General features: G+C 39.3%; 1 protein-coding gene across 9 annotated transcripts in view; it reads right to left on the bottom strand.

Annotated features, from left to right (window-relative positions):
- Nucleotides 1–23,697, bottom strand: part of MAP3K4 (mitogen-activated protein kinase kinase kinase 4) — a 124,302-nt gene that overhangs the window by 45,481 nt on the left and 55,124 nt on the right. For all 9 annotated transcript variants that reach the window (XR_012628183.1, XR_012628182.1, XM_074862983.1 and 6 more), the window contains exons 2-4: nt 11,631–11,821; nt 5,766–7,147; nt 2,220–2,459 (exon numbers count right to left, since the gene is read on the bottom strand). Coding sequence is in view for 7 of the 9 variants with exons in the window: in XM_074862976.1 (XP_074719077.1) it covers nt 2,220–2,459; nt 5,766–7,147; nt 11,631–11,821 (1,813 nt within the window). In the remaining 2 variants the exon portion in view is untranslated. The remainder of the gene's footprint in view (nt 1–2,219; nt 2,460–5,765; nt 7,148–11,630; nt 11,822–23,697) is intronic.

Below are 23,697 nucleotides of genomic sequence, written 5' to 3'. Positions count from 1 at the left end.
TTCGTAACTTTAGAACCATCTTGAACTGTTCAGGAACTATGCTGCCGCCACATAAGGACAAATTGCCATTAAAAGAGAACAGTGCTCTCTGATAACACAGGGTCATCAGCATCACAAAAGATATTGCTGGAGGTGAAAGGTGGACGAGATGGCTCAAAAAGCGGAAGCTAGTGAGAAAGGACACTGCAGGAAGCATATAATCCGTGCTGATTTTCTTTTTGTGTGTGTATTTTTTCTTGCAAATCAGTTGGGTTTTTTTTAAATTGAATTGTCTTGCTAGGAATCCAAAAATTTAACCTCACCTTGGAAAAGTTGAGTATCAGGACTAGCATGCCCGATACATTCAAACAGTACTGCTACACATTTCAAATGGTACCAAAAAGTAGGAGACACTTAAAGGTCTTAGTGCCCCAAATGACACCCACTAGGTCAACCACTATAGAAACCAAACAGCACTGAGCTACATGCATGCGAAGAACAATTCAAGGGATTGGGTTTGTTCAGCCTAGAGAAGAGACTATGCATGGGGAACCTGATCACAGTTTTCCAATGCCTAGAGGTAGTTACAGAGAAAATGGGAGTACTCCTTTCACAAGGATGTATGGCGACCCAACAAGAGGCAACAGGCACAAGTTGCTTCAGAGAAATTCTGTCTGGATACAAGAGAAAAATGCTTTAATGGAAGAAAAAAATATATGCTGGAACAGAATGGCTGAAGAAGCAATGGAATCTCTCTCTCACTAAAAGTATTCATGATCTGGCCTAACAAGGCCCTGGATAACCTAATACAGGGCCCAGCTTTCTCCACAGAAGGTTGGATGAGTATCTCAAACCCAGACTTTGCTGTAATTTTGTAATAGTCTGTGAACTTGCAGAACAAAACAGATCCCTAAGACTCTGTTTTGAGCCTGCCCAAGATTTTAGGAATTATAATTCTTCAGGAAACAAAATACATATATTTGTCAAATATCCTCCACAGCTCCTTTGCCTGTTCAGAAATACTTATGTGGGACAGCAAGCATTTGCTGAGTGGAATTTATTTTTTCGATGTAATTAGCAAGACAGTATACACCATCAAAACAGTCTGCATAAACACATTGTTTTCTAGGAAGGAAGTATCATTTTTACTCAACTCAAAGTCCACAAGGAGAATACAAAATGTAAGGGCAAACAAATAGCTCCAGTCTCTGAGAAAAAAGGATATACTGTGCTTTACAATACAGTATGCTATCCTATAACAATAGTTATAATGATAACAAAATTGAAACTGTAGGTACTGTACTTCTGGATATAAGGGCATCCAAAATCCTAGTATACAATGTAAAGAAAAAGGGGGGGAGTAAGGGAATGGGCGGGCACAGGAAGAGAGAGGACTGAAATTTATTTGGGACCATAAAGTAACTTAGCAATTGATTTTGGTGCAGCAGATAACTGGAATGTGAAATCATAATCAGCCCAAGAGTTTATTTAACTGTTTACCCTTAACAACCACCTGATAAAACCCCTATCTGGTAATGCTTGCCAGGGAGCCGGGAGGTATCTTCAGACAATTTTAGTATGTCCTGGACTAGACTTTGAAAAATGGCATTGATCTAAACAGCCTTCATTGTATCAGATAACCACCAGAAAAGAAATCCTCATACAGCATTCTTAACCAGTGACAGGACTGACAATCTTGGGCCACTACCCACAGAAAATATCGGATATTTATCTAAAACAATATGCTGGGAAAGAAGGTATTTTTTTTTTCATTTTGGTTTTTTCCTTAATCAACTTCCACTATGTGTCTACCACATGTTGGCAGAGGTCTTACATTTGCAAAGAAAAAAGGATCAAATCAAAGAAAAAAAAAAATATCTACAGACCCTTAAAACTGGTTACACTGCCTAAAAAAACAAATGGAGGAAGATGTGCTGGGCAAGGTTATATAGCTTACAATGCAAATGGAACAAATACTGTTTACCTTTGCTTGCTGATAATTCTTTAATCACCAGTTTTGATTCCTGAAAGTCTAAATCAGAGAGGTATATATGACCAATTGTTTACTATGCAAAAACCAGATCTTTATATGAAATACAAGACTATTTATAGAAGTTATTACATAATTATACACTGTCATCTCTTAAACTAATCCTCTTTAAGCCAACAACCTTATCATAACCAAATGACAAAGTAATTTCAAATAGAAAATATAAAAAAAACAACCAGTTGACGCAAACCTGTTTAATACTCAAAAGAGATGGTTCCCCAGCAGGTCTTTGTTCCAACCTCAGCTTGAGACATTCATGGATAACATTGAGCAGGACTCGGCAGAGGACCAAGAATGCAGGTTCAAAAGATGGTAAATCCATGGATTTCAGCTCCTCCCATGATACAGTGCTGCATTTTTGCTCACAAGGTGGGGAATTTAGTAACTGCACATAATCTGAACACAACATGGGATCTGGAAATTCTGAAAACTGTAACAAGAAATAGGTATCATGAAAAGGATCCTTAAATTCTTTAGGATTTAGCATTTGTTTAAAGCAACATGCACAAAAGTTTATTTTTAAAAGGCAAGATTCTATTAACTGGCAAATCAACCACAGAAGTTTCAATTTTTTTTTTTTTTTTAAAAAGCTAACTTATCTTTTTTTATTTGAGGATCACCAGGCTGAGGAAAAAAATTATGGACCACTGGGAGTGAACAAAACAATCTCTTACTTTATGTTTCTGCTTTAAAGTGATTAAGGCATCCATTAAAGTTGGAGATCTGCTCACTACCCAGGAAGAAACTGCTGTTTGAGGTTAATGACAAGCATACAAGTTAAGCCTAACATAATATATAGGAACATATATTCAGGTCATTGTAAGATGCTTGAGAATTTCAAAATATATTTAAAAAACAAATAAAAGGTCTACACTAATAACTACATCTAGAGAAACAAGTTTGCACTTGGCTGTGTCAGGTAACTAACCTTGTTTCTTTTCAGATACATAGTGCATATATTATATAAAACTCCATATTGTAAAGCAATGCAATATTCAAGAAAGTGTCACTAGCTGAATTGAACAAAACTACCAAAAAAATAACTTATGAACTTTGGTAGATGTTAAGAAATTGAAACTGAAATTTAAAAAGGAAGGTAAAATATAAAGAGATCAAGACTTTTTTTTCAATTAATAAACTTATTTTCCATTTAAATGAAAACTGCATTTAAATGAAGTGACTTTTTTAGAGAAAAATAATTGAAAGTATCCAAAATAGACATCCTAGGTATCTAAACTATATACCTTGTGATAACATTCTAAGCAAAGCTGCACATGGAGTCACTTTAGGGTTTAATTTAGGAAGAAAATCTGAACTACAATATTTATGCAGCTCTTAAAGATAACAACACACTGTACATCATCTAAGGATAAGATTTGTTTCAGATTAAGCTTGTTTTATTCTAATTCTCATTTCACAGCTGTTAACTATGACACCTGAATGACTACCACATACTTGTTAAAAACCCCCAAGAAAACAAATTCCAAGCCATTTATTGAGATCATACATAAAATCCATACTCAAAAGTGCAGCCAGCTAAATAAACCAACAAGTAGGGTACACAGGCTTAAATACTGTTCTACTAAAATAACACCTCTGATTTTGTAAACTAAAATAAGAAACATTAGCCATTTTCTTTAAGAAATCAAATCATACATCTTCTATGCAAAACAGACTCTATAGTGCCTAGAGCCTTGTTAAAGTATCAGAGCCTATAATGAACGAAACTTGTACGTTACAGCTATCTGTATAAACACATACATATATTTAAGATGAAATGAGCATTAAAATGGATACAGAAAAAGAAGCCAGAAAGTATATTTTAGATGAAAGATAGTGTTTTAAAGTAACAATAGAAATAAAAGTATGTCCAGAAATTTTAAAGTGTATGTACACACATAAACACAAAGTCAAGATACAAAAATAATAGAAGTAATAATGATTAACAAAACACTAACAGCTCTGGCTGCATACAAATATCAAACTGATCTGCACTAAAAAAACCCCAAGACACTACATTCAAAGTACTGTCAGGTGCAAAGACCAAGCAATTCAAAACCATCTCTTCTATTTTAGTCTAATGTCATCCTTTGCTGCAGGAGGCACCACACTTCTGAAACAGTTTGGGGTTTTTTTTGACAGCATTCTTTTAATTTGGGGGCAGGAAAGGAGTTTACAGTTTTGTAACATTCACCCTTAGTGATGAAATCATTTGCTGAAGGAGGACCATATTCCAAAGAAAATGTAATAACTACTGAAAATGAACATTCAAAGAAGTTGCAAGGGTAGAGGAAGGAGAAAAGATTAACCTTACATCTTACAGAAGTCATCCAATGCTAAATTACCAGAAAGTTTAATTCTGTGAAGCTTCAGCAAAGAGTCTAGCTACTAGTGTTTCATTAACTTGTTATGAGAACCCTTATGAAGTCAAAACTTTTGAGGTATTCAGCATTTTCAAAAATACATTCAAAGTAGTTTTCAATACACCCAAATTATGTTTTATTTCCTTTGGGTTTTTAAAGGTATTCCTACCTATATATTAAGCTGAATGTTCTAAGCATATATGGTTTGGGGGTACTTTTGGTTACTGCAACAGGTACCTGCAAGTTTTGTTTAGGCACATGATTTTAGAAATATACAAAGATTTTCTTATTGCAAAGCTTCCTACAACACGAGTTGAAACCAATTAGAGAATAAATAAGTACATTAACAACAGTACAAATAACAATTTTTTCAAAATTAAATAACTCTATAAAGTTATTAGTCCTAAAAAATAACCTCCAAGGGAGATAAACAAGTCTTATTCCTTTTGCAAATGTTACAGTCAACACTAAAAGACCACATTAGAATGGGCATGTTGGCTAAGAAATTCCTTCCTCCACAATCCATTGTTAGCCCCCCCCCACAGTATCACTTTATCGAGGAGGGCAAGTAATCCTTACTACTAGTTCTTCCTAATATAAAAATCCCTACAAGTTGGGTAACAGTTTATATTAAGAAACAATATTCTTCCTTGAAAGAATTAGCGACCACAACTTACCATATGGAACTTCAGCTACTGTCCTTAGTTCACAGCTTATTTCAAAATTTTTTTATTAACTCACAATCATTCTTAAATAATATAAAATGACCCAAAGAAAAAAAAAGTTAATTAAGAGCCAGCTGAAGAATGCAACATGCTAACATAACTTGCTTTCATAGATTTCAAGGTCAAGAGAGTCCATTCATTTATCCGATCTGGCCTCAAGCATAACATGCCACCACAGTACTTTATTAATTTAAATGAGGAAGAACCCCAAGCAGTAGTGACGTTTTCATAAAGGACGTCTTGCAGAGAAATACCCAGTTTTGAAGACAAGAAAAGGAAGATGACCACTTTCATAGCTAGTTTTTCTCATGATTCAACTTTTGTGCCTAATATTCCATTGTAATTTTCCAGACTTACGGTTTTAGACATGAGAAAATGCAATGAGCAAAGATTTTATCATTAAAATGTCATTTCAATTACATACAAGAACATAAAACTAGTTCGTGCTTCACACAAATTCTAATTCAGGTCAAATGACAGATTCATTTCAGTGGAAGCAGAACTGGGCATACACTATCTTTCAAAACATACACTATCTTTCAAAAAGCAATCAAGATTTTCCTAAGATCCCAATTCCTCCAGTTTCACTTAGAAACAATATAGCAGAGGAGGCACTCCTGTTATCCGTTTACACTAGCAGCAACCTACCTCCAGCTGGTGATCACTCCTTACCAACGCCATACGGGCCCTTTGCAAGGAACCATGCATTAGCTTGTGCAGTCTTAAAATTAGCTTCCTCAACCCCATTTGCTTCAGTGCTTTATCTACAAATGGCCTGTAAATAGAGGTCAAACAGTGTTGGCTGCAGCTTGCCTCAGCACTGCATTCTGGAATAACCCAAGAGGCAGAGTCATCCTCAGATTCAAGCCTATCAAGCCTCCTTGAAAAATGGTCCTGAAAGTCAAAATTTGGCTTATTAGTAAAATTGTTCTTGATGGCTTGTCTAAGTTCCTCAACATTCTCCTCAGAGATTTGTTCTTCACCATCGCTCTCCTCTGTGCATGTTCCTGAGGATTCCTTTACTTCTGTTTCCCTATCAACTTCTTCATCCTCTGGATCATTGTCCTTAGATGGTCGGGGAGAAGGAATTTCAAACACTGGCCAGCCAATGTCAGAAAGATTTTTGATGCCCAATACAGTTCCCATAATCCTTAGTTTTTGATTTAAGTCTTTTGTAATATTTAACCATAGACAGAGTGCCTGCACTCTGTCTTGGAAGTCCTTTGCAGCATACTTTTCATAGTCCTTTTGAAGAGCCTGCAGAGATGGATAAAGTGCTTCTATATACTCTAGCAGCTCCATTATCCGCTTTACTTGCTCAAATGAGACCCGCTGGCGATGGAGGTGTTCATGGTAACTTGAGTAACCCAAAGCACTATTTCCATGTGTTGCTTTGCAAACTCCTTCTCCGGAAGTACCATTGAGACTGGCTCCATTTTTTACGCAGGAGAAGCTTCCATAGTTCACTTTGAAAGTGAGGATTTCATTGATGATATCAGGGATAGCTTGACGGGCTGCATAGAGATAGAGGTCTTGGTCATTAATGCTCCGGCCAGCATGCCAAGCTTGCAACTCCAGCCAGATAAGTTCATTGGATCGGTTCAGCCAGACAGAAGAGGTGTTTTCCTGTCCTCTTTGCTCCCTGTCCTTTTTCTTTGAGACTGAGGTAAGTTTTAACAAAAGCCGCAGGGTTTCAAAGAATTTCAAGCGGTCTGCGGGGCAATCAGTCCTAGAAGTCTGGCGTGCAGTTCTGGGTATTGGCATGGGCACAGAGACTGGAAGCTTAGCATTGCTACAGCCAAGGCTGAGGTAAGGCTTATTGAGATCAACATCTGGAATTGTTTTTTTTGGCAGAGACCCACCAACTGAGTCTAACATAAATGAGCACTGCACATTTTTCTTGTGATCTCGTTCTGTTGTCCTTAGAGTGTCTCGGATCTTTTTTCCTTGCTTATAGCTGTGCTCCTCCACATTCTCAATGGTTTTCCCATTGTCTTTATGCACAGACTGAGTTGGCACACTCATTTTTTCTGTAAGAAAAGAAAAAAAAAGAAAGAATGTGACTGCAGCAACAAGAAAAAGCATCATTCAATCCAGCTCCCCATCACAACATTGTTTAATACCAATAAAAGCACATGTCGTACAAGGAATGGCTGAGGGAACTGGGGTTGTTTAGTCTGGAGAAGAGGAAGCTGAGGGGAGACCCCAGAGCTGGGGATGAGTCTCTTTAACCAAGTAATAAGCAATAGGACAAGAGGGAATGGCCTCAAATTGCACCAGGGAAGGTTTAGACTGGATATTAGGAAGCATTTCTTTACAGAACGGGTTGTTAGGTGTTGGAATGGGCTGCCCAGGGAGGTGGTGGAGTCCCCATCCCTGGAGGTGTTTAAGAGTAGAGTCGACATAGTGCTTAGGGATATGGTGTAGTTGGGAACTGTCAGTGTTAGGTTAATGGTTGGACTGGATGAGCTTCAAGGTCTTTTCCAACCTAGACGATTCTGTGATTCTGTGAAAAGAAAACAGGCATGGGTAGATGTAAAATGTAGTCTTGGAAGTTACCATTAATATAGCTAGCACCAAAGGAAATTTTTTGTCTCCTCTTGCTTTACCTGTTTTGTGGAAAGTACCTCAGAGAATTCTCATTATCCTGAGTATGCCATCTACTGAGATTTGAGAACTGAGTATGATCAAAAGGGAAAGAATGGTTTCCAAGTTCATTTTCCATACATTTGGCACACAGTCTCCCAAACAAAAACTCAAAATGCAACACAGCATTATTAAGGTTTCCAAGTCAAACAGAATTAAAGAGACTCCATTACATGTGCAATTTCATAAAAAATGGAGCACGTATGGATTCTGAAATATAGCATGAATGATCCAATCCTGCCTCTTCGTGAGCTTGATCTTAGTTATGGGAACCTCTTCATAGTCTTAATACACTGTCTTAACACCAGGAGCCTACTTCCCCACTCACCTAACACAAACACACTTGCCTTCCCCCTCACCACATAACAGCAGCCCTCTCCTGCCTAATTGTGCAACCTCTTCTTCTCTTTCTGTTCTTTCCTCAGGAGCAGCAGACCTTATCACTCTTCTGTAGCACTAACAAAAGCGCTTCAGTCTAGGCTTTGCAGATCAGGACAGGAGGAACTGCTTGGTATTGAAACAGTGGTTCTCTCATGGAATTGGTGGCAGGTGGGAGAGAAGCACCAGCTGCGGTCCAGGATCAGCAGTTGGAACACAACAAGCTACAAAATCACAAGGCCCCTCCTTATTCAAGAACAGAAAAGACTTTCTGAATGGTGGCTGAATACTTTGTCTTCTTTTCACTGTTCACCGTGACTCTAAGGATTATCTGCTGCACATGGCTCATTCCCCACTCTAGAGGTAGTAATTTCCTTAAGAGTCTTTGCTACTGTGCTCCTCACTATAACATCCATTAGTACCAGAAATACTAATAAGCTTATTTGCAAAACAGGCCTGCTCGATGGAAGAATAATATTATTCCCTTTCTATATATAGAAAATCATGATAAAGATGGGAAGAGCTATTGCTCAACATTTCAAAACACTGAGCACTTTGTGTTCAATGCTCCCTGACTTCAATTGCACCTAGAATTCTCAAAAATTTGCAAACCACATCCCAGAATGAGTATCAATGTTATAAGTGTATGAGCTCCTATTACGAATTTTATTGCAGCTTTGTAATAATCTTAAAATAATTTGTAAAACAAGTTCAGCTGTACTAGCAAATTTTGATTTAACAATTACCTTTAGTGCTACATAGGGCAGGTAGGTTTCATGACTAAGCAATGATTGGTTGCTGAGAGGGGGCACATGGTAGAGTCTGAGATATCAAACAGCTCATTAAAAAAAAAAGACAAAAGGAACTTGAGGAAATTGATGGGGGTAAGAAAGTGGGGTGTACAGAGGTTCTCCTTCAAGTATGAAGTTGCAGAACTTTGATACTACAAAGCAGACGGGGCACTTTATTGCATAGTCCAAGAAGCTACCACTTCAGTAAGCAAGCAAGCATCGCTGGACTGACATTCCATACCCTCCGAGTCAAAAAAAAAAACAGTCAGGAGACACACATATGTCTTAGGAGCAACTCTGAAATGCATTTAGCTTAGAAAACATGAATCCCATGGGTCTTGGACTACAGGAGAGACAGTTCAGAAACAAGTTTAAACAGATTATTGAATCAATTTAGTTTTTGATACTAAATGCAAGTTATAAGAAACTTGGCATGACAGAAACTAAACAAACATTGGAGATGCAAGGAAACAAGCCCCTAAAGCCCAAAATTGTTTCAGTTGTCTAAATAAAGGGAAGATACATTTCATCTGTGTTATATGTAAATGTCTGAAAAGTAAACTTGAAATAACTTTTTAAACTGATTAGTTACATCAAACTAACCCCTGAATGAATTCTCTTACTGAAGTAAAACCAATTCAGTCTCAGTAACTGCATATGCATACACATTCAGAGTTAATCAATGAGTCCACTTCCAAGTTGTTGGCTTTGGGGTAGGGTTTTTTTTGTTTTGTCGTCCCCGTGTCCCGTCCCGTGTCCCCCCCCCCCCCCCCCCCCCCCCAATATAGAACAAATATTCCAAGATCATACATATAGGCAAAGTTAAACAAAATGAACTATGGATTTTCCAGAAAAAGATATTTTACACAATACACCACTATCCAATTCATTAAAAAAAAAACCCACACCATATTTTAAAGATACACTTACAACAATCAAGAACAGGATATTTTTATTCCAGAAGCAAAAACCATTCCCCTCGCAAGTAGAGAGAGACCTCGCTCCAAAACTCAGAATGTATTAGCAAGGATAAACAACAGCTCCCCATTTCTCATAAAGGTATGGATCCTCAGTTTGTGCTCAGCACCAAATGGTCACCATGAAGTATCATGCATTATAGTTGTTTAGTATCACAATTTCTCTGTTTAGAAACTAATTTTTTTTAAAGCACAGAAACAAACAAGAAAAATCACAGAAAGCAAGGAAAGTTAATACATAACTACCATATACAGAACTTAATAAGGTTAATGCTGCATTAAAAGAGTTTAACTTAGCCAAAAGGCACAATTAAAAGCCAGTAAAAGCAGCTTAATAATTCCCATGCCTACACAGCTAACTGGCAAGTATAAGGAGATTTCTCTCCAATTTAGCTCATGGAAGAGGTCTTTTGGCGAATGCTCTCTTCGCAGTGACATTATTCAGAGGCTGTATGAAACAGAAGGGAACCAAAAGCTTTGGAAGATGTTTGCACGGGCCCTTCTTTTATTATGAACTTGCACTCCACAACTCTAGGCAACTGAAGAATAGATTGTATTCCCTTATTCATGCTAAACCATTCACTTTCTTCTCCCCTACACTTTACCTTGAAAATGTAATCCCTTCAAGTAAATGCACTCTGTGATAACCTCTCCTGTTTCTTGCTAAACAATTTAAAAAATTGCTTCCAAAATATTAACTGGCAATAGTCAAGCTGCCATACAATTCTGGCAAATGACCTTGTCCGACAGTTGTTTGGGTTTTTTTTTTTTAAGCAAGCAAGCAAGCAAAGCAAAACAACAAAAAAACCCCAAACAAAACATAAAACCCTCCAAACCTAGGTATATTCTGTATGAAAATACTGAACATACAATCTTAAAAAAAGGGCTTTTTTGCACCCATCACAAGCTCAGCAAAAACACTGAAATTGCACATATTTTCTTTTTTTCTTGGAAGAGCAGCTTGGAAAGATATAGCTACTGCATGTTTTTTTTAAATTATCTTTTCAACAAGAAATTACCATATTCTATATCTGCTCAAAATTAAAGAAAGAAGAGCTTAAAATTCATATTTTAACCTAAAAATGTTTTATTCAGTATTAGATATCATTACTTAGCAACATTAGGAAAAAACATATGTCAAGTATCTTGTTTTTTCCCAGTCATGACTTTATGACTAAAGCATCAACAGAAGTAAGTAGTGGTAACTACAATTTAATTGCTTCAGTGACACTGAAGAGTAAAGAATAATCACTGAAAACTCTATTTTTCTATAAAACAGATTGTGAAGTGCTTCAGAACATGAAATTGGGGCAGAGAAGCAACTACTACATTACTAGAGACCATAGAATCGCAGAAAAAAAATGACTGGAAAATGAAGGTAATTTTTTCCAACCTCCTGCTCAAAGCAGGGTTTATTTCAAAACTAGTTTGGCCTGCTCATGATGTTATCCAGTTGTGTTTTCGAAATCTCCGAAGATGGAGATTCAAGAGCCCAACAGCCTCTGTAGCAAACTGTTCACTTACCACTCTCATGGTAAAATTGTTCTTCTAATACACAAAAGAGTTTTCCCTTGTTACAACTTACGACAGCTGCCTCCTGTTCTTTCACTGCATCTCAGTATCTGGCTCCATCTTCTTTACATCTCCTCCATCAGGTAATGATGGGCTACTACTATGATTTTATGGTCATTTTAGGAAAAAAAACAAAACACCACACCCACCTTTCAAAGTGGAGCGGCTAGCAGGTCTCCCAACGTTATTTTTCTGATGCTTTGTTGACATACGCTTCATCTGGCGGGGTGTACTAGGAGGAGAAGTTCCATAAAAGGTGTCAGCACTTGCTTCATCTGATAATTCCTCAGGGTCAGATTCAGAGATCTTGCAAGTAGCATCTTCTGATGTGCACTCTTTCCTGTAGAGAACAAGTTAAACCATGATGTTAAAGATAAATAATTTTTACTCTGTTTAGAAAGCTAATCCATCGATAAATACCAACCAATCAAGCTTCTGTATTCTCCTGCCACAGATGTGTATATTTATCCCAAGTTTTTTCACACCCATAACGGCAATTTTTCCATCAAGCAAAGTATAAGCAACATACAAAAAAGAGGATGTATAGCCAGTGTCACTAGGAGAACACAGTGTAAACATAAGTGTATATGTAATATATTTGTTTCTGAGAAAACTTGTGGCAAGCCTAAACTAAGAGGTACATGAAAAAAACCAGAGATTCAAAAATACAAACATAATGCAAGACAGTTGATCTAATCAGCAGCAGAGACAATACCAGAGGTTTTCCCTTTCATCCTCCACCTCCTAACTTGTGCATACCATGAAGGTAACTTCTAAGTTCATTGACAAGGCTCCCCACCCTTCACAAAACTTTTATCTAGCATAGGAGACCTCAATGTATTTTATGTATTTCCCACTGATTTTAATATTAAGTTTAACTTCAGAACTTTTTTTTTAGTACCAAAAAGAAAATAGGGTCTCCACAGTAACTTTTTAATTAGAGTCAATTACTTTGGCGCTTTGGAAAAAATACTGGTAATATTTAAAAAGAAGTCAGAGCTCATGCAAACACAAAATTAAGATAATGTATATATGTTCTTCAAACCCCAAATCCAGATGGTCAGCTTAAGCACTGGATGTCACTGAATTCATCAGAAAGCATGTATCTTCGCAGGATTAGTAGCTGTGTCAGTACAGAGCCCAGAACAATAGCCTTCCAACCCCAAGTACAACCTTTCACTGCTATTACATCTAGCAGTATCCACAAACATTGTAGTGTGGCATTACATACAGCATTAGAAAACATTTCATTATTTTGAAAATGTTGACTTGTCTTTGTCATTTTCCAAAGCTCTAAACTATTTTGATTTAAACTGTTCAAAGATAAAACTATGGAGTAACATTTGTTTCCCTCAGTGAGGTATAGGCCTTTTGGAAAAAAACCAAACCAAAACAACAACTGCATGGTACCACACAGTTAACCCTAGCAACAGCACAATTCCATTGCAGAACAAGACAAAGTTCAGACTGCTGTGATTTTGGTCTCCCTTTCTCCCCAGCCAAAAACTCCTATAGCCTTTCGTCCAAGTCAGTTCTGGCACTCATACAATTGCCCACTAAGCCAACACCAGGAGCTGATCTATTTGTAAACTCACATGGCCAAAAAAAAAAAAAAAAGCCATTGGTTTTCATATGTAATCTCTGGGCAAAGACAACTTTCAGCTTCATCTCGTAAGAGGTCAGACGTAAAACAACCATTGTGGAGGGCATGCATGCACTGTTATATTAGGGCTTGCTTTAAAAATAAAATATGACAAATACAATAAATAAGTAATCATGTCAGATACCCTTTCCTTTCTATGGGACACTTGCTCTGTCCCACCAAATAAGATTACTTCAGTAGAGTGGCAGTTGGGCACAACCACTAATAGCTGGATCTCCTCTGCATGATCAAGTGACACACAGCAACGAAATCACTCTCAGACTGTGAACAACCAAACTTCAGTACATTTTGTGCTGCTCACTGACATACTAGAAAATTTTAAATTCACACATGGAAATAAACTATTTTAAGACAATTTTTGAACTGTATCATTGCCCTACCAATAACGTATCATTTGAACTCTTCACAATACTTAAAAAGTCCCACAAAATAATGAAATCCTCTGGTCAGTTCAGGCTTCAGGGGAAAGTGGATGGCAGCAGGACAGGCTTTTAACTTCTCTCACTATCCCTATATACCCATCTGATGCTTATCTACCCAGGGTAAATACAAAGAAGGGAGAAAAAGGGAAGGAGAAGAGGAGTCCAAGGCCAAAACAAGTCCCTAACTTGTTTTGGCCTTGAATGGACAGGCTGGAGCTTTAAGTGACACCAAGACCTCTGTCTTATCCCAGACTATGGGAACCATTACCCCAGCACAGTCCTCTCATCCCCACCACTCCCCACTGGTGCCATACACGCAACTCTCTTGCTTTAACATACATCTAGGAGAAGAACATCTACCACTCTAGCTTGGAGGAGAGAAAAAACGCAATTTGCCTCCATCCCCTCAAATATTTTATGTCTGAAGCACGCGTGCAAATAACACAGTCTCAACTCTGGTAAAAGACATGGTGGTAACTTTAATTTCAATTTCACTTGAAAATCACAGATGACATTTTACTTGCTACTATTTTTGAGGCAGACGAGGAATGTTACTCATGCTCTGGTAGAGTGAGTCTGAGCATCTGCAAGAAGAAATATGCCAGAATATTGCCAGCCAGTAAAACAGCAGCAAGGCTAACAAAAAATCAGATACTGTACTTTTTCTTTGCCTTTAGCTATAAACAGAAATAAATTCCTTAACACGCAGAACAGTTATGTTCTCTGCAAAGCCATGGAAACATTTAGTGCCTGAAATTACTATTCTCACATTACAGCTTTGAGAAGGTGGCAGGCAAGTTCACCAACTACTGTACATAAACATTAGAGGTTACCTAAGAAAAATGACTCAGGTGGTACCGTAGCACCACCTGTAGTCAAAGAAGAGCCCGCCCTACAGTGAATTTGGCCATGAGAACAACCACACAAAATCACCAATACATTTAGTCTAGTTTCCTTGACTTGGGAAATCATGCTGTTTGTGTGTCTTCTAAAAATCTGATTTAATTAACCACTATTAGCCAAATATAACATAGAAGTCTTAATTTGTTCCTACAGATCTTGTGAAAACAGGTGGATAAATAATAGAAGAGGATCTTGTAAATGCAGAACTGGGATTTTATTCCTGAGATCTCTTGCAAACAGCCCTACAAAAGAAAAAACTTAAGGCAGAGCATACCTTTCTGATTTTGCAAAGACAAATCAACCACAAGAGACTAAACCACATGAAACGAAGTCATTAGTTCCAGTGCTTATGGAACTATTTATTTTTTCAGTGATCTCACTGGCCTAGCAAGGATGAGGGTGGGGTGCTGATACTCTTGTCGGGCCTAGTAGAGCGGATCCTGCAGCACTCGCAGTAGGTCTCACTTCCAAGTCAGTTTTAAACTACGACAAGCTACATCATAAAAGACCAGTGAAAAAACTATTTTCATAGAATTGTAGAACGGTTTGGGTTGGAAGGGACCTTAAAGATCACCTAGTTCCAACCCCCCTGCCACAGGCAGGGACACCTTCCACTAGACCAGGTTGCTCAAAGCCCCGTCCAGCCTGGCCTTGAACACTGCCAGGGAGGGGGCAGCCACCACTTCTCTGGGCAACCTGTTCCAGTGTCTCACCACCCTCACAGTAAACAATTTCTTCCTTAGATCTAATGTAAATCTACCCTCTTTCAGTTTAAAACCATTACTCCTCGTTCTGTCACTAGACTCCCTGATAAAGAGTCCCTCCCCAGCTTTCCTGTAGCCCCCTTTAAGTACTGGAAGGCCGCTATAAGGTCTCCCCAGAGCCTTCTCTTCTCCAGGCTGAACAACCCCAACTCTCTCAGCCTGTCCTCATAGGGCAGGTGCTCCAGCTCCCCGATCGTCTTCATGGCCTCCTCTGGACCAGCTCAAGCAGGTCTATGCCCTGCTTATGTTGGGGGCCCCAGAGCTGGACACAGGACTCCAGGTGGGGTCTCATGGGAGCAGAGTAGAGGGGGAGAATCCCCTCCCTCGACCTGCTGGCCACACTTCTCTTGATGCAGCCCAGGATACGGTTGGCTTTCTGGGCTGCAAGCACACTTTGCTGACTCATAGTCACATTTTCCATCCACTACTGCCCCCAAGTCCTTCTCTGCTGGGCTGCTTTCAATCCACTCATCACCCAGCCTGTATTTGTGCTGGGGATTGCCCTGACCCATGTGCAGGACCTTGCACTTGGACTCATTGATCTACATGAGGTTCACACAGGCCCTCCTCTCAAGCCTGTCAAGTTCCCTCTGGATGGCATCCCTTCCCTCCAGCATGTCGACTGCACCTCACAGCTTGGTGTCATTGGCAAACTTGCTGAGGGTGCACTCAGTTCCACTGTCCATGTCACCTACAAAGATGTTAAACAGCACCAGCCCCAACACCAACCCCTGAGGAATGCCACTCATGACTGCTCTCCACCTGGACATCGAGCTTTTGAGTGCAACTCTTTGAGTGCAACCATCCAGCCAATTCCTTACCCACCACATGGTCCATTCATCAAATCCATGTCTCTCCAATTTAGAGACAAGGATGTTGTGTGGGACAGTGTCAAAAGCTTTGCAGAAGTCCAGGTAGATGATGACAGTTGCTCTTCCCTTATCCACCAGTGCTGTAACCCTGTTGTAGAAGGCCACCAAATTCATCAGGCACGATTTGCCCTTGGTGAAGTTATGTTGGCTGTCACCAGTCACCTCCTTGTTTTCCATGTGTCCTAGCACACTTTCCAGGAGGATCTGCTCCATAATCTTCTTGGGCACAGAGGTGAGACTGACTGGCCTATAGTTCCCCAGGGTCTTCCTTTTTTCCCTTTTTAAAAATTGGGGTTATGTTTCACCTTTTCCAGACAGCAGGAATTTCACTGGACATGACTTCTCAAATAGGATGAATAGTGGCTTGGCCACTTCAACTTCCAGTTCCCTCGGGACCTGCGGATGCATCTCATCCCATGAACCTTCAGGTTCCCTAGATGGTCTCAAACCCAATCTTCTTCTACAGTGGGCAGTTCTTCTTTCTCCCAGTCCCCGCCCTTAACTTCCATGGCTTGGGCAGTGTGGCTGAAGCCCTTGACAGTGAAGACTGAGGCAAAAAAGTTGTTGAATACCTCAGCCTTCTCCATATCTTGGATGACCAAGTCTCCCTTTTCCTTCCAGAGAGGGCCCACATTTTTCCTAGTCTTCCTTTTATCACTAAGGTACCTGTAAAAGCTTTTTTTGTTGCCCTTGACATCCCTGGACAGACTTAATTCCATCAGGGCTTTGGCCTTCCTAACCTGATCCCTGGCTACACAGACAGTTTCTCTGTATTCCTCCCAGGCTACCTGTCCTTGCTTCCATCCTCTGTAGGCTTCCTTTTTATGTTTGAAGCAGGTTGTCCAGGAGCTCCTTGTTCATCCATGCAGGCCTCTTGGTGGCCTTACCTGATTTCCTCTTTGTCGGGATGCACCGCTCCTGAGCTTGGAGATGATCTCTGAACATCAACCAGCTTTCTTGGGCCCCTCTTGCCTCCAGGGCTTTATCCCATGTTGCTGGGCCAAGTAGATCCCTGAAGAGGCCAAAGTCTGCTTTCCTGAAGTCCATGTTTTCCTCTTGTTTTTAAGTGAGTAACCTCTTCTAAGAGTGTAACGATCAAACCTCTTCACCAGGCTGACTGAACTGATCTTTAAAGACCATAAGCTGGTTCTTCCCTCAACAGTCACTACCTTATTTGTTTCTTGCTACGCCTGATGAGACTGGGCACGAAGTCTGAACATATTCAAAACACCCTCCAGTCTCCCACCTGAATAACATACATACCTATACTGTGGGATCCAGTACGGCTTACTTAACATTCAGATATTATTCTTTTTCTGGGTAATTAGTAAGCTGATGATTTGTTAAAAACCATAGCAGCACTAGAAGTCACATCACAAAACAGCAATCATGCTCTACAGAACCAGTTTTGTTAGCAGCTGACATGATGATAACTGGAGCTGGCTGATCTGCTTAGAGGAAGGCAGGCACAGGTTGCAACTCAAGTTTAGAAATTCAGCATGCTCAGTTTAGGGTTTGTGTGCAAAGACCGTAATCTCAACTCAAAGCTCAAATCAAGGACACTGAACACAAAGACCCAGTTTCACCAGTGAAAGCCTTATTGTACAACAATGCACTAGATATTTAGAGTCTGAACTAAAGCAACTACATCAGCTTAGTCATGCCAGTACAATTTTTCTCATCCAGACGACACCAGACATATATGATCATCAGCAAGAACCTTCTGGTGTTAAAAGCAGTTATAATTTTAACAGATTACTGACACAGCATTTGTAACATTTTTGTGCTATTTACTTCTATGAACTAACCATAGACTAATTAAATCTACAAACCTATAAAATGCACTGCTAGCAAACCTAAATCAGATTATAGTATTGGTTATTACACAGAATTGTTGGTTCCCAAATACTGTTGCAAGTAGAGTTGGGAAACATTAGTCAAAGCTAATTTATTGTTTGCTACCAAGAACTGAAGGTTTTCTCCCCCACAGCCAGTGAAAACGATCCTAATCTTAATTAGGCATACACCCAAAAAGTGAAAGCTACAAGTGTGACAACTGAAGTTACTATTTGTCAAGGACAGTTTAAACACAACACTTACAAAGAAAACTGGAAGTGCATAGTTTTCACATCAGTCTATTTACAGGTTGGTCCCAGCTTTAATTTTAATGAACAGAATGCTTCTCATCAATTTTTTTCCCTAGGAATATAGAAAAGGTTGTAGCCAGGATGCATAAATCAGGAATACTGGGAAAGCTGCAAGAGCAGTATGGTAAAAAAAAAAAACAACAAAACACCTTGACAGCTCTGAAATGCAACAGAAAACTAAATAACCAAGACTGTTTCCAACAAGCAACTACTGTATGTTACACCAGGGTGCACTTCAACCAGAATCTGAAGAGATAGAATACAGAACTTCTTCAATTTTTTTTTTAACGGAGTCAAAATGTCGGCAATGTATCTACAATTCCAGCTCAGTCATGAAAACCAAGATACATCTTCTAGATTTTCAAAGGCCTGCAAAAAAAAATAGGAGAGAGGGAAAACTGAGGTATAAAATTTGAAGCAGCAGGACAGGGAGCAAAAAGTCTGGCAACTGTTGCTGTTGATAAATGCCATGCGCCTTTAGAAAAATATAGTCATTTATCATTAAAAATAAATGAACACACAAAAAGACCACTGAAGATCACATGGGGACATGTTAAAATTAAGTAGGCTAAAAGCACACTGAAGAGTATGATTTTTAACCAGTATAAACTTTTTGCACTTTACTGAAGCATTATTCAAACTTTCAAAGTTTGTAACAACCAATAACAAGAGGTCGTGCTAAAAACTGACAGCTATGTGGAGAAAACATTTTTTTTAATCTTCCCTTTATATCAGCTAACCTTGATCCTCATAAGCAGGAGTTCAAATGTATCAAGCTCTTACATAATTAACTCAGGTTCGGCCACTGCCTATCATCCCACACGCAGCTTAAAAGCTTGCTGGGAATCGGAGCAGTAGAGGTCAACTGATTGGACTACAAGCACAGAGCAATACTTTTGAGTTATGCAATTACAACGCAGTAGCCAGGATAATCACTCACCACTACACTTACCAAGCTGCACCCTCCACAGGCTGCTGGCGTAAACAGCTTCCTGCAGTTTCAAAGACATCACACCATTCACATCAGTAAGGTTCTTTCTCAACTCTTCCGATGGCACCCTGCCATTCCCATACAGGGAGCTGCAAGGTCTGTACAAGGTCCACCAGCGAATTACCAAGTACTTGTTCTTGACACTCAGTGCCTTTGTTTTAAAGGCAAAGCATCTATTTTTCAACTCTATGTTCCTTAACAGGGATTCGGCTTGATAATTAAAGTATGTAGGAAGACAAAGCTTCGTTAGCCTGTTCTTCATAATGTACACTGTCAATCAGCTAAGGTAGCAGAAAACACAGGCACTACACGTTGCCAATCAAGTCTTTTTAAAGCAAGGGACCTCTCCCTAAATGTAGTTGCAACCACTCTATTTCAAAGATAAACAATATTCTGACAAGAACATAATTGCAAACTGTCATCATCCCACAGCTGCTGGCAATGCTAAAAGCAAATAGGATTTTTAGGTAACCATCTCTGCATCTGTTAAAACTGCAAAACAAAACAGTATCCAGTTAAGAGCTGCTAAACACCACACACAACACAACTCTGAAATCAGCAGCTCTAACTTCTATGGAGCAGTACTGGGTTTTGTTTTATCTGCATAGCACAGAACATGACAGTACTCCTGGACCAACAGCACTAGGAAGGACCTTCATTAATCAACCTGTAGCACTTTGGGAAATTAAGACTGAGGATTAGACAACCTAGTCAGGAAAACAAGACGAAATGAAATGAAGTTCTGCTCAAGTACAGGACTGCTATCTGGTAAACTCCTACTGTATGTTCCAATATTATGAAAGCATCACACACTCCTATTTTTTAATCACCTTTTCAAAATTCCCTGTTCTGAGGGAAGCTATAAGGTTAAATAAATGGACTTAGTTCTGAAAAGTTCCCGATCTGAAAGCAGAAAGGACTATAAATCCCATTTTTATACACTCTTCTAAGGATCTGCTACATTTGTGAATACTAAAAGTAAATGCTTGCAGTTGTTGCATCCAAAGCAGTTACTACAAACTGCTGTAAGGGCAGTAAAAGAAATAGTAACAAAAAACCTTGAAGGAAGGACTATAAGCACAATTCGAAGGAAGCCTTCAGTAAAAAGCAAGAAAAAAAATCTTGTGGGTTTACTATTTTTTTACAGAGCAGCAGGAATTTCCTCACAGTTTGTGCAAATAAAACTGTATTTTTTGCTAAATACACCCTGTGTAAATCTGTCACAGTGCTGGGGGGTGGGGGGCGGGAGTGCAAAATAGCCTGGTTAGCAAGATACAAAAATTCTGTGACTAGTGTGGACATTTAAATGGTGTACATGTCACACATTCCTATTGTGACTCTACCTCCAGAGACAGTAAAAAAAAAAATTTGTTCACGTTAAAGCCTAATGTGAATGAATCCTCCTTGGGGCTACCACAAGTCAAATGAAGCACGTGGTTGGGAAAAGGCAGCATGGATTCACAAGGGCAAATTGTGCTTGATAAACCAGATCACCTTCTACAACCAAGTAACCTCCTGAGTTGATGTGGGGCAAGCGGTGGACATTGTCTTCCTGGATTTCTCCAAAGATTTAGATGTGATTCCCCACAGCCTCCTAGAGAAACTGATACATTACAGTCTAGACAAGTGGTCTGTGCGATGGGTGGGGAACTGGCTGACAGGCTGCACCCAGAGCGTGGTGGGAAACAGCTCCTTTTCAAACTGGCAACCTGTCAGGAGTGGGATCCCCAGGGAGCAATACTGGGCCTAACACAGTTTAATATCTTCATAACTGATCTGGATGATGGGATCAAGTGTATCCAACAAAGTTTGCTGATGGTACCAAACTGAGTGGGGAGGTGGACACTTTGGAACAGAGAGCCACCCTGCAGCAAGACCTGGAGAAGCTGGAAGAGTGGGCTAACAAGAACCTTATGAAGTTCAACAAGGACAAGTGCAAGGTCTTGCACCTAGGAAAACATAATCCAGGAGCGCAGCACAGGCTGCAGAACAGTGCACTGCTGTGGCAAAGATAGCCAAGAAGATACCCTTGTTGATGCAACCCAGTATCACCAGCAGAGATAAAGAAGCCACCTACCCCACTCTACTCAGCGCTTGTCAGGCCACACCTGGAATGCTGTGTTCAGTTTTGGTCTCCGCTATACAAAAAAGATGTGGACAGGCTGGAGAGGGTCCAGAGGAGGGCCACAAAGATGACCAAAGGACTGGGAAGCCTGCCATGAAAGGAAAGGCTGAGAGAATTGGGTTTGTTCAGCCTTGAGAAAAGAAGGCTTAAGGGAGACGTTATCACCATGTTCCAGTATTTAAAGGGTGGCTACAAGGAAGATGAAGACTCCCTTTTTTCAAGGAGTCACAGGGAAAAGACGAGGGCTAACGGGTACAAGTTACTCCTGGGGAGATTCCGACTGGACACAAGAGAAAAATTTTTCACCATGAGAACAATCAGCCACTGGAATAATCTCCCAGGAAGCGGTGGATTCCCCAACACTGGACACACTTAAGATTCAGCTGGAGAAGGTACTGGGCCATCTTGTCTAGACCATGCCTTTGCCAAGAAAGGTTGGACCAGATGATCCTTGAGGTCCCTTCCACCCTGGTATTCTATGATTCTAATACTGACATACAGTAATGGAGATACTTGACCCTGTATTCACATTTGAATCTCATATGCCTGATCTTCGCATTTCTGAGCAATGTTAAATCTTAGTCCCCAATAACTTCTGATTGCTGCCAACATATTAATAGCTCTTATTGTTACACACTTGGTAATATACTTGGTAAGATTTTTAACAGTATAATTAAATTTGACTTGAAACTATAAAGTCCTGCCTGGCTTTTTAATTTGGGTAAACTATAGGAAAACACCAAGTTTTGGGTCTTTTTTTTTCTGAACAGGAATCACTATCACAAAGATAAGTTACAGATACAGTCCTTAGAGTTCTTCTAGTGTAAAAAAACTTACAAGAACAGAAAAGTCTTCAAATTATGAAGGGTGAATGCAAAAAGCACTGTCTCCTCTATTAAGGCCTAGATCAGCTGTCTCCTGAGAAAAAAAACAACTTTGTTACTTTTGGAAAATATCGCTGCTCGGCAAATGAATACCCATGGCTTTAGGTAAAGAATTGGAAGGAGTATCCATTACCTGTCACCTTCCAAAATTTGAGGGAGAACAAGAGCACACAGACCCATGCCACATCCCACCAGTAGAACAAAAAGCACTGAAAGCAACTTTGAGCTGGAGGGGAGAGCAGTAACAAAGGCTTTGGTGTTCCAAGCTTCCAGCTCACGAGGATCTTGTAGACATCACTTTACTCTAGAAAAAAGGCATCTGGATAACTTAATTTACAATAAAGGCTGGCAGAAAAACACCTAACAGCAATCTCATAGTGGCAAAGGGGAACTTCAGAATATCATCTCTTCTGACATGAAGGCTGTATCAAAAAAGGCAGGGAAGAGGACAAAATAAAAACATTCTCTAAAGCACTTGTTGCCCTTGCAACTCTTCCTTCAGTTGGTAAATAAAAAGCAAGATTACTAACTCCTTTGACTTCTCAGTACCTGTTTTTCAAGCGTGTGTCTCTAACTCAATTTGTGTATCCCTATGATCACCCTTACATCTGCACTATTCTTGCTTTCTACAGGTGGCTAATCCTATTTAGTTAAAGGCATCCATCTTCCACCTCTTCAGAAAGCTAAGACATAAATATTTATGAGGGTCACATTCAATCTCTCATCAATTTCTCTAACCATAAAAGCAGGTATTATGTAAGGCACACCAATGTCAAGGCTAAAATGAATGGGAAAAAAAACAAACTTGAAACTTATCTTAAAATTAGAAGAAAGTTTGAAGGAGAGAGAGATGCTAACTGACTGGAAGTAACCTGGGGAAGCGAAAAAATATTTTGTCATGTTGTCATCTTAAAACAACATCCTAAGGCTAAAGTCTAGTGCTTTTCTGTACTCACTAATATTACAAAATAATGTTTTAAAGAAGAAATAGCACCAGCACAACAATTTCAGTTTTAAGGAATTTTCAAATTCAAATTCAGCTGTACATAGCTACATTTTTCCTCCCAGAGGAATCAGGAGAAGACAGTATATGTGAATAGTTGTCTTATAGTCTAGAAATGAACAACTAGCTTGCTGGGGAAAAGTGGCACTTGAGGGGTGGTGTTACTTAGAGATAGTAATTTTACCATTTACTGCTGATGCTAACTGAAAAAAAGCACTTGCATTTTTCAGCAAGTAAGTCTGCAGATGCGAATTTTACAGAATCTAAGTTTTCATTAGAACAGGTTACAGCAGAGAAGCTTGCATGAGCACAAAAAACATGAAGTAATATTAAAAAACTTTTAAAATCAAGTATAAAATGTAATGAGGTTTATTCACACATTTTCTACTGGGATGAAGAGCCTCAGAAATTACCAAGCCTATAGTCAGTTGACAGCAAAAAG

The sequence above is a fragment of the Strix uralensis genome, chromosome 3 (assembly GCF_047716275.1).
Source record: "Strix uralensis isolate ZFMK-TIS-50842 chromosome 3, bStrUra1, whole genome shotgun sequence".
Classification (NCBI taxonomy): domain Eukaryota; kingdom Metazoa; phylum Chordata; class Aves; order Strigiformes; family Strigidae; genus Strix; species Strix uralensis.
This window is presented reverse-complemented; position numbering and strand designations above follow the sequence as displayed.